The sequence below is a fragment of the Piliocolobus tephrosceles genome, chromosome 9 (assembly GCF_002776525.5).
Source record: "Piliocolobus tephrosceles isolate RC106 chromosome 9, ASM277652v3, whole genome shotgun sequence".
Taxonomy (NCBI): domain Eukaryota; kingdom Metazoa; phylum Chordata; class Mammalia; order Primates; family Cercopithecidae; genus Piliocolobus; species Piliocolobus tephrosceles.
The window spans coordinates 85,641,345-85,653,182 of NC_045442.1; the positions used below are offsets into that span (position 1 = coordinate 85,641,345).

At 49.4% G+C, this 11,838-nt stretch overlaps 1 protein-coding gene across 2 annotated transcripts in view; it reads left to right on the forward strand.

Moving 5' to 3' along the window:
* The window catches only part of C9H10orf71 (chromosome 9 C10orf71 homolog), a 28,269-nt gene extending 19,118 nt beyond the window's left edge, over positions 1-9,151 (forward strand). Inside the window, exons 3-4 of one of the 2 annotated variants that reach the window (XM_023230202.1) lie at positions 4,049-8,588; positions 8,621-9,151. In XM_023230202.1, the coding sequence (XP_023085970.1) occupies positions 4,196-8,503 (4,308 nt within the window). In that variant the 5' untranslated portion in view covers positions 4,049-4,195 and the 3' untranslated portion in view covers positions 8,504-8,588; positions 8,621-9,151. Of the gene's footprint in view, positions 1-4,048; positions 8,589-8,620 lie in introns of those variants that run through there. The other variant, XM_023230201.1, reaches the window with a different exon arrangement.
* Positions 9,152-11,838: the final 2,687 nt, after the last annotated feature.

An 11,838-nucleotide genomic window follows, 5' to 3' on the forward strand; every position in this document is an offset into this window, starting at 1 on the left:
ACTGCATGGGAGTCTGAAGAGCAAGCGTGTGTCTTCTACTGGGGAAGGCGTGAGCTTGGCCAGCCCTCAGGGTCTCCCCTACTCATCACACAGGCTGATGATCTCCCCTTGTATGCAGCCTTCTAAAAAGCATATGCTGCCATGAGCGTGTACTTTCCAGGGAGCCAGTAGCCTGCCTTTCAAGGTAGGGCTGAAGAGCATGTGCAGAGAGGCCTTCCCAGAGTAGGTCATTAGCTCCTCATAAGCTCATTCAGTCCACTAGAACTCAGGTCCCATCCTTTCTCCAGCTTAGTTCTGTCTTTCACAGAAACAAGTCAATCAGCCGATGAATCAGCGTTGCTAACTTACCAGAGTGCTGTGGTCAAGACATGGAAACAACAGACCCCAATGAAGCCTGGACTCCAGGATGAAAGACAAACATTACTGACAGCCCAGCAGCTTTGAGCCTATGCCGGGATGCTACCCCCAATCTCCTGGAGCCTTGTAGTGAGGCCACATGATCCCACTCTACAGAAACAAAGAGAATGGTTGCCATCTCACAGCACAGATGCAGATGACAGAGAGGCACTGAGGCTGCTGGTGGCCAGCCCATGGTCACTCAGCAAGGGGATGTGGAGCCAGGCAGGATCTGGGGCTTCTGACATGTGGCCAGGCCTCCCTGATGGGAGTGCCTTCACCGTCCATCCCCTGGAGAGCTGGCAGTGACTCAGGCCAGCCAAGCAAGGAAGGGAGAGCATAGGCTGCTCAGCTCTGCTGCTGTGAATGGGAGTTGTCTGGCAGTGTTTGATCTGCCAGCTGAACACTTAACAGTACCCTACCAGATGACCACTTTTCCAGACACCCCTCACTTGCACCTGCTCTGGGGTCAATACTTGCTACTTTATATAACTTTTTATATACCCATTCTCTAATCCCCTCCCTTAGGCCAGGCAATGTTCTAGGCAATGGGAGGTATATGTCCCAGGGGTAGCCGTAAGTATTCCAGAAGGAAGCAGCATCCTCAGACAGGATCCACCAGAGAATGTCATGCAGCACCATGCACCCACCAGGATGGGTACTATCAAAAAGAAAAAAAAGGCAGAAAACTACAAGTGTTGCGAGGACATGGAGAAACTGGAATGCTTGCACACTCTTGGTTGAAATGAAAATTGGTGCAGCCACTATGGAAAACAGTCTAGAAGTTCCTAAAAAATTTAAAAATAAAACACCCATATAATCCAGCAATTCCACTTCTGGGGATATACCCAAAAGAATTGAAAGCAGGGTCTTTGAGAGATATGTGCACACCTACATTTGTAGCAACATTAATCACAATAGCCAAAAGTTGGAAGCAACCCAAGTGTTCATCAATGGAGGAATGGATAAGCAAAATGTGATATATATATATACACACACACACACACATACACACACACTATATATATATATATGTATGTATATCTCACACACACCTATAGTGGAATATTATTCAGCCTTGAAAATGAAATTCTGGCACATGCTACAACACAGATAAACCTCCAGGACATTATGCTAAGGGAAATAAGCCAGTCACAGAAAGATAAATACTGTATGACTGCACTTTTATGAGGTTCCTTGAGTCATCAAATTCATAAAGACAAAAAGTCAAGTGGTAACTTCCAGCGGGGAGGGAAAATGGGAAGTTGTTGCTTAACGGGTAAAGAGTTTCAGTTTTGAAAGATGAAAAAGTCCTGAAGATCGATTGCATGTTAACATGAATACACTTAACACTACTGAGCTGTATCTTAAAATTGATTCAAATGAAAATTTTTATATTATGTGCATTTTGCCACTTAATAAACAAAGGAAGGGGCTATAACAGAGGTAATGGAGAATTAGCGAGACCCCAGGGATGTAGAGTTGGGTACAAGGGCATGTTGCCAGAGCCCAGTCAGAGACTGGGGGAGGGACCATAGCTATAGAGGACTGTGGTCCCCATGTCACAAGCAAGGCAGGAGGGGTGGAGAAATGCCAGGGATGCTGGCTCCCCCTCCCTCCAGGTTCCTGCAAGCACCTCCACTGGCCACCCCCACAGACTGGTCCCAGAGGTAAGGCGCCCAGGTGATGCAGACTCTCAGGATCGTCTCTTAGGGTGGTTCTGGGATGACGGGCAATCAGCAAACAGACAACCCAGCAGTCCCCACATGCCTAGGCCGCAAAGATGTAAATTTAATCTTCAATCATGCTCAGTACCATGAAGAAAAAAACCATGCACAGTGAGAGAGATGAGCAAGGAGGGAATGTCCATGGAATATCAGGGAAGAACTCTGCAAAAACACCACTGAACTTCAGGCACTGTATGGGTCTGATTCTGCAGAAGATCAGAACCAATAGGATACATGGCTATAGAGAGAGAGCAATTTATTTTAAGGAAATGGCTGGAGTGAGTGTGGAGGGTGGCAAGTCCAAAATGGGAATAGCTGGAGACCCAGAAAGAGTTCATAAGACAGTTCCAATCCAAAGACGATCTGAAGGCAGAAGTTTCTCTTCCTTGAGGGACTGTGTTTTTTTAAGACATTTTATTGAGGTATGACTGGCATACAAAAAGTTATACATATTTAATGTGTACAGTTTGATGAGTTTGGAGATAAGTAATGCACCCCATGAAACCATCACCACAATCCATGCATAAACCTATCCATCACCTCCAAACATTTCCTCCCACCTCTTTTATTTATTATTTGTGTACGTGTGATAAGAGCATTTAACATAAGATCTATCCTCAGCAAATTTCAAGCACATAACACAGTATTGTTAACTACAGACACCTGCTGTACATCAGATCTCCAGAACTAATTCATCTTGCATAACTAAAAATGTTACGTCCTTTGACAAATAATTCCCCCCTTCCCTGCTCCCCAGCCTCTGACAACCCCCATTCTACTCTCTGCTTCTATGAGTTCGACTGTTTCAGATTCCTCATGTAAGTGACATCATGCAGTATTTGTCTTTCTGTGACTGGGTTCTCTTAACAAAATGTCCTCCAGATTCACCCATGTTATCACAAATTTAAAGATTTCCTGCTTGTTTAAGGTTGAATAATTCTATTGTATGCATATACCACATTTTCTTTATCCATTCATCCATCAGTGGAAATTTTGTTCGCTTCTGTGTCTTGGCCATAACGAACATGTGGGTGCAGATACCTCTTTAAGATCCTAATTTCATTTACTTTGGGCTTGTACCTAGATATGGGAATGCTGGATCATATAGTAGTTCTAGTTTTAATTTTTTGAGGAATCTTTATACTGTTTTCCACAGTGACTACATCAATTTACATTTCCACCCATGGTGTACAGGAGTTCCCTTTTCTCCATATCCTTCCCAACACTTGTCATCTTTTCTTTCTTTGATAATAGCCATCCTAACAGGCACGATGTGATATGTCATTGTGGCTTTGATTTGCATTTCCCTGATGGTTAGTGATGGTGAGCACCTTTTTATATACTTGTTTGCCATTTCTATGTAATGGAGATGTATTTTTGGAGATGTATCTGTTCACTTCCTTTACCCATTTTTAAATCAGAGAGTTTGAGGTTTTGTTTCATTTTGTTTTGTTTGTTTTTCAGTTGTAGGAGTTTCTCATGTATTTTGGATATTAAGCCTTTATCAGATATGCAGTTTGAAAACATTTTCTTCCATTCCGTAGAATACCTTTTCATTTTTGTAATTGTTTCCCTTTCTGTGCAGAAGCTTTTGACTTGATGTAATTCCACTTGTCTATTTTTGTTTGTGTTGCTTGTGAACTCAGCCTTTTTACTCTTAGAGCCTTAAACTAATTAAATGAGGACCACCTGCCTTATAAAAGATAAACTGCTTTACTTAAAGTCTACTGATTTTAGTGTTAATCACATCTTAAAAATACCTTCACAGAAACAGCTAGACTGGTCTACAGTCTAGACGTATAGCAAGCTAGCCAAGTTGACACATAAAATTAACCCTCACAGGCACCATTTTCCACCTGGACCAGCACATATTCTTGCGTAGAGCAGTATACCCTGTTCACACACTGCATCTTTTTCTTTTGCAGAGTAAAAAACAAAAATTCCCCACTTTGCAATTGCATCTGTGAATGAGAAGCTCCAGTTTTGTGGGAAGAGGGAAACACCTAAACTTGCCAGAATCATCACCAGAGACACCTGCCGGCTGACGAGGGCAGCTTTCTTGGAGCCAACAGATGATGCAGGGAAACAAGAAGTGCACAGATGGATTCAGTGACTCCTCCAGCATCGGCAGCGTGTTGGATGATGCAGACAGGGAAGTGAGCAGCCTCACAGACCGGGCATTCCGGAGCTTGTGCCTCTCAGAAGATACATCCTTCCATGACTCCTATCTGGCCGTGTCCCCAGATATCAACCGACAGGCGTTTGGGACTTTTCACCAGAGAACAGTGAGCCACACCCAGAGGAAAAGTGGCATCTGGAGCCAGTTACCGTCACAGGGCACGGAACATTCAGGCTGGGCAGCCACCTTCCGACAGCTACCCAAGTACCTTCAGGGAGAGGAAAAGTACCCCAAAACCAGCCCCCCACCAACGCCAGTCCAGAGGAGACTGGAGGTGCCAGTTTCTGGCCTAAGGAGCAGCAACAAGCCGGTCTCCAAAGTATCAACACTAATTAAATCTTTCGACAGGACTGAGAGCCAACGTTGTGAGAGCAGGCCCACTACCAGCAAGCCTCCGGCTCTGAAAAATCCCCCCAAATTCGCTCCTCTTCCAGAAAGCAGTGTCAACTTCTGCTTTGATTCTGCATTTCTGACAGTCAGGAGGGTGCCTGCTGAAGTTTCCAACACCCATCAGAAGAGCCACCAGCCAGGCAGGAAGCAGGGAGAACAGGAGTCCTCCAAGAACCCAGAAACGGCCTGTCACAGCTCCAGCAGCTTCCTCCCGGCAGCCGACGACATGGCCACCTCATCTGAGTCAAAATTCCCCTCTCCACACCACAAGCCAGCCACGGGTGAGCCTGGGAGAGGCAAAGGCACCTTTCTGCACAGTGAAAATAGTGCTTTTGAGTCATGGAATGCCCACCAACCAAAGCTGCTGGAGAGAAAGGACGCGGCTGGAACCGTCCCAGAAAGCAAAGCTCTCAAGCGCTATGGGGACACGACCTTACTAAGAGAACCCCATCCCCCTGAGTGCACAGTCTCTCCCTGCCAGGTGCAGGCCTGCTGCAGTCAGGAAGAGAACAGACTCACAGCAGGGGCTCTGTCCACATCCGTACCCTGGGGGTGCAGGGATCCAGGATCCCAGGTATTTGCTGTGGAAGGAAAAGCTCCCAGCTCACAGCCGGATTCTCAAGAGAAGCCAGCCCAGCCCCCATGGAGGAAGCCAAAGACTGGCAAAAAAGGGAAAGAAAGTCTACAAGATACCTCGGAAGAAAAGACACAGACCAGCAGGAGAGGCCCACCTTTGTATACAAAACACAACCCCCAGGGACAGTTTCCAGAAAATGATGCTCTTGACCTGCCTGTGGAACCCAATGAACATTATGATCCCCCCTTTAACATCAGTAAGCTCCTGACCCCCATCATACCCAGCAAGCACACCCTGGATTCAGCAGAGAACCAGCCGGCAGAGCAAACCCCATCACCCCCAGGACAGCTAAACGGATACCAAGAGAAGGAGCCCAGTGAATGTCAGTCTCGAGACAGCTACAAGTCCAAAGCCCCTAGCCTGCTGTTTAACCTCAAGGACGTGCGGAAGCGTGTTAAGAGCACATACAGTTCCTCACCTCTCTTGAAAGGGCTTGATGAGAAAACTAGAGGTAAGGTTGATGGAAAGCAAGAACCTGTGAGCAATGGTGTCATCCTACCCAATGGGCTTGAGGAAAGCCCTCCAAACGAGCTTTCTAAGGAGAGACCCGCTGATGACCCCACTGCATCACATGTCAATCCCCAGAAGGGCCCTACAGCTGACCCCAGTGAGCCCTCTGCAGACAGCTATCTAACTCTTAGCGCAGCTTCGACTATCACCAAAGTCCCCTTCTATGTTAACGGGGAGGCTGCTGAGAGGAGCAGTTACGAGAATGACGAGGTGGAAGGAGAGATGGAGATGGGTCCTGCCGGATCCGGCTGGTGTCCAGACTCCAGGGAGCACCGCCCCAGGAAACACCTCTCCCTCAGGCTTTGCAGTAGGGATCCTGAGCCTGGAAGGGCTACAGAGAAAACGAAGACCCACCAGCTAGCGAATGGGCTCTCCAGATCTGTGTCCCAAGAGACAGAACCTGAGAGGGAGGCAGGACTTCAGAACACACACTTGAACCAGAAATTATCCCCAGGGCCCCTCTCTCCTGAGGAGGAAGATGTGTTTTACAGTGACAGCCAATCCGATTTTATGCCAAGCCTCAAAGGTAAGGCCAAATTCAGCACCAGCTCTTCAGATCAATCCTTTGCCTCATTTGATGATCAGCAGAAGACGTGGTTTACTGAGAACCAGCGGGAAGACAGGAGGAAGGATGTGAGTGCAGGTGACAGTCAGAAGGATGAGAAGGAGAACATGGTGGGGAAGGAAGAGCCGCAGTACTGCGCCTTAAGCAATGGGCACGCGTGCCTGGAAGACTGCAGCCAGGGGGAAGCATTGCAAAGAGAAGGGGAAAGTGTGCCTGGAGGAAGAACCAGGAAGGCATCGGCAGAGGAAGCTAATTTCAGAGGCTCTCGGATTGGGGAAAATAAGGGTACGACCTTTTCACAGGCCAAAGACCTTACTCCCTCACCATCTTCTGCTTCAAATAGGCACATGCTGTTTACCATTAAAGACAACACCCTCAGAGCCACCCCCGTAATTAAACCTATTATGCTGCCTCTCCTGAGGACCCTGTCCTTGGAGGACTCCCTCAGCAGTGGCCACAAAGAGGAGGAATTGCCAAGGCCAGAATGGGGTGAGGATCCTGGTTTCTGTGCCCCTGAAAACCAGGACATTCTTGGTACATCAACACCCACTAACATGCTGAGCACACGTGTGAAGTGCATGGCCAACGAGGTCATGGAGGACCCCAGGCAGGGGTCCAGCATGGCCAGGATGGAGGCCTCTCAGCCCGCCCCAAAGGGGAATTTCCCATCTATGCCTCTGGTGGGAGAGGGGGACAGGGTGAAGCCACCACCAGATGCTGCACATGGCCTCATGACAAGCAATTGCAAGAGCGGCTCCGCAGACGCAGGGAAGCCAGCAGCCCCACGGCACATTCCCACCATCACTTTACCCGAGGGCGACTTAGAAGACCAGCCACCCCCATGGCAGCCTGAAACCTGTTGGGAAGAGCAGACACCAGGTTTCAAGAGTCACTTTTTGTCCACACCCAGAGCAGGGCCCCCTGGCAGAAGACTGGTCCCTGGTGAGATGGCAAATTCCCCTAACCTCAGCTCCCCGGGGGAGAGCAGTGCCTGCTCCCCTGCTGCCAGCAGCATTTGGGATGAGGCTTCCCAGGCCCCTGGAGGACCAGAGCTGCTGCCCGAGGAGCCTCCTCAAGCCAGCCCCTGGGCCAGCTCCAGTCCTGCCAGGGTCACTAGGAGGGAGGACCTGACCCACGCCCTCATGTGGGAGAGTGGCTCTGACCCCCTACTTGAGCTGTCGGCAGAAGACCTCCGAACCCTCTCTCCAAGAGGTTCATTGCTGGATGTGGCTACCAGCCCAGCAGGCACCCCTGGGAGACTTGAGCTTCCTGCACAGCTAGAGAGGGCAGCAAGCAAGCCACCTGCAGTCCCACCCAAAACAGAGAAAGCCCTGCGGCGGGCGAAGAAGCTGGCAAGTAAGAGGAGGAAGACTGACCAGGCTCAAGAGAAGCACAGCGAGTCACAGGAGGGAAAACCCTGCCCAGAGGACTTGGAGCAGACACAGCAAAGGCCACTGTGCCCCAGAGAGAGGCTCCGACACAGTTTCCCTGTGGTCCGTTCCCTGCCCCCTCCCGTGCACCGCCACTCTGTGTCTGGCTTCTCGGAGCCTGTTGGGAGGCAGCCCGGAGGCCCCCAGTCCCTCACACCCCTGCCCGCGTACCCTGCCACCCAGAAGGTCCTCCAGGATCCGCAGTCCGGGGAGTACTTTGTCTTCGACTTGCCACTCCAGGTGAAAATCAAGACCTTCTATGACCCAGAGACGGGCAAGTATGTCAAGGTCTCCATCCCATCCTCCGAGGGGGCCTCCCCAGAGCCGACCCCACCAGATGCCCTGGCCGCTCCCTATGTGCTGTACCCCGGCTTCCAGCCAGTGCCTGTGACAGCCTTGATGCCACTGCGGTGCTCCTCTCAGCTCTCCGCACCCACCTTCCTCAGGCAAGGCCCTCGTGCCTCCACGGCCCGTGCCAGGCCCCAGAGTGTCCACGAGTCTGGACTACAGCTGGCTTCAGGGCCTCATGGTGACTGCACCCCGCATTCTACAGGCCAGCGCCCTCATGGGCCTCCCCAGAGCCCAGAAGAGGAGGGTGCAGAAGCTCCAGGCCTGGGCATCATCTCCACCGACGACCTAGAGGACTTTGCCACAGAAGGCATTTCTTGAGTTACCGCAGGCTGAGCCCCACCCCCAGGTGAACCCAGAGGAGCTTACTTCCCTCTCTCCCAAAACAAGCAACACACACACACACATATGCAGACACATGCACATGCACACGCATACACACACACACACACACACACACACACATGATCGTCAACACATGGCCTTTTTAGATCCGTAAAATCCAGAAGGCAGTAGGGATCCCAAGACAACCTCTCTCCTCTGATGGAGGGGCGCTGCTTGCTTGGCCCGGTCCCCTCCATGCCAGTTCCCAGGTGCACTCTACTCCAGCCCTTCTCCATCCCTTCCTTCCTCCCTCTCCTGACCTGCCCTGCTCTTCCCTGGCCCTGCCAACCAGGTGGGTGTGGCAAGGGCACCACCTGGTCCCAAGGGTCCCTCTGCACCTGCACCCACCCACTCACTTGTAGGCTCCTTGATGAGAAAACCCCTGAGGCCCCCAGCTCAGACTCAGCAGCCATTTCAGGTCACCTCAGGCAGACTGGCTAAGGACCAGCGCAGGGCAATTTTGCAGAAATGATCATTTGCGTAGAATGGGTTTCCTTCACAGGGAGAAACTTGCCTCTGAAAGCTATTTTCTGATCAAGAAAAGGCCCAGTTTTTAAAAAGTGAAACAAGTTTGCAGATACGGTTGTGTCCCTGGACTCCTGTCTTCCTTCTGTGGGCAGTGGGGGTCAGGACTGACAGAGCCACTTCCCTATCGACCACAGTCTGGCGTCCCACCTTGTCCCTCCAACACCTGTCCATGCCTTTGCAGGGCCAGGCCGTCCAGTAGGTCCTGACTGCCCCAATTTAGTGACCAGTACCTGTGCCCTCCACTTAAAAAGGAAGTGTGTTCACCCCCTCACCCCCTGTCAGTTCCTGACCTTTGGGGATTTGGAGGGAAGTGTCGGGATTCACTCAAGAGTTTGAGTTTTACCTAACGAAACAGGTCCACTGGCCCAGCACAGTAAAGCCAAAATCCACACTGAGGTTTGCAGTGGGAGAAAGGAGGGTGTTTATTTACAGGGCACCAGCAAGGAGAATCAGGCAGCTCATACTTAAAACCTGACCTCCCCCATGGCTTGCAAGCATGGATTTTTTAATGGCAAGGGAAATTTTCAGGAAAGCCGAAGTTACAGATGAAATTGTAAATCAGCACATGGAGGGTACACGTTGGTTTGGCGTAAAAAGGCAGGATATCTTGAACTAGGGACTTATGGGTCATAGGGTGGAATCAAACATTTTCTGAATTGCAATTGGTTAAGGAAGAGAAGCTTTGTTTTAAAATTTGGGTTAGCAGAAAGGAATGCTAGCTCTGGCTTGTGGGTAGGACTTCCCCCAGCTCCCCCAGGAAGAAATTTAGAACAAAGAGCCGTTCTCAGAGTTCAGTCCTCAGTTCCCTCTTCTCTGAGGTCTCTTTGCTAGTGGATCCATTTGGTGGGAGTCTAGGTTTCTGAAAAACAACTCAGAGTCACGAGTTCAGATGTTCTCTTTAATTTCCAGAGGGAACCAAACATCCCAGGACTCTGGCTTCCTTGGCTGTTGTTTTAGGTTACTATTACCTTCCTGCTTATCAAGTTGATCTTTTGCTTCTCAGGGCTGGCTAAGTGCCTGGAATTTCCCTTGAAAGAAGCCAAGATTTTCGTGTATTTCCATGGTTGGGGAGGGGTCCTTGCTCGATCTTAAGAGCAGGTGCCCTCTTGCAGGCAGCCGGCTAGGGAGCAAAACCAGCACCCAGGGTCCTGATAGGTTTCCACACCATGACTTCTACAGAAGCCTCTTAATGCTTGTTCTACTGGAAACACAGGGGCAAAACGTGCTTCCCTCTTTGTTTAGAAACCTCAGCAGCTGCCAGGACTGTGCTGCCCAGGGCTCAGGGGACCAGGCAAGATGCATCGTCCTTGTCCTGTTGGCAAAGGCACCGTTTCCACACTGGAAGGATGAGGAGGCATTCAGTAAACCAAGTCCCAGACTCACACAAATACAGGGGCTTTGAGCACGGTTCAGGTCATGATTTGGATTCGAGATTTTATATCTTTTTGTTTTCCCAACAAGTGCAGCCACACCTGATTTTCATTGTGAAAATACCACACAACGCCCCCTCCTTTCCCCCCAGCCAATGCCATTCAATTTGGCCACACCTGTTGCCAGCCAGGCAACCAGCCAGGAGCGCAGGCAGACCACTATCCCAAAATCTGGTTCCCATGAGTCACTCACTGGGTGCAAGCGACAAGAACAAAGTTGCATTTTGACCCTGGCTCCAAATTACCTCAAGCATCCTCTCCACTTTGTTTTCATCTCACTAAAACATGAGAAGGAATAACTCATTTTGCAATTCTCAGGACCCGAGGAAAAGAATTATCTAACAAAGGAAGAGTCCCTCCATTCAATAAGAACCACACTTACAGTAACTATGTCCCCACAGGAGAAAATATTACTTTGGGAAACTCATTTTGGGGAAGCAATCTTCTTCCTTAGAACCGATATTGGCAAGACTGCGGGTAGAACTGAGCACATAAAGACTTGCTCCCAGCAAGTCAGCTAGAAGGACACCTCACTCCCTTACAGCAATGGGCCTGTGTTCCTGAAGCGGATAATGCCTCCAGAGAACACAAGCAGAGAGTCTCCATCCAGTGAAGCCCAACTCACTAGCCAGTGATGTTTTCCTCTTTCCATTTGCTTCTGAGGGAGGTCATATATGCCTCCTTCCTTCCTCACTCCTCCTTCTTTCTCCCTTCTTTGTTTCCCTCCCTCTCTCCTTCTCTCTCTGCCTTTCTTCTTTCCTCCCTCCTTTTTACAAACATTTGCACTGTACCAGGCACTTTGATGGGTGCTGATGGTACCATGACAATAAGATCTGGTCTCTGCATTCAAGGAGTTAAAATCTAACAGAGAAGAAAGACAATTACAATCCCACATGTTAAGTAATTTAATAGGTTGCTCTGAGGAACACCTAACTTGCTCTGGCTCCAGGAGTTGGCACCTGAGCCAAGCCAAGAAACACAAAGCTGTCCATTAATTTATGAAAAAATTCAGAATATCCCCAGCTTTAATCTATCAAAGATGACATTGATTAAATACTAATAGATTTGTCTTGCCATGTCAAAGTGTATTAATTTAGCTAATTGTTCATCAGCATTTCTAATCAGCACAAAAGCTGAACCGGTGTGGCCTCACAGGATAGACCTTGGTTGATATGTCCTTCAGCTTCTGAATTGATATTTCACTCACAGGGGTTGCCCAGCAAAACCACTCTTTCTGCCATTGTGTTTAGTAGGACAGTGGTGAGATTTATGAGAACACGTTGTTTGTGAAAATTACAGGTGTTGTCTGCATCT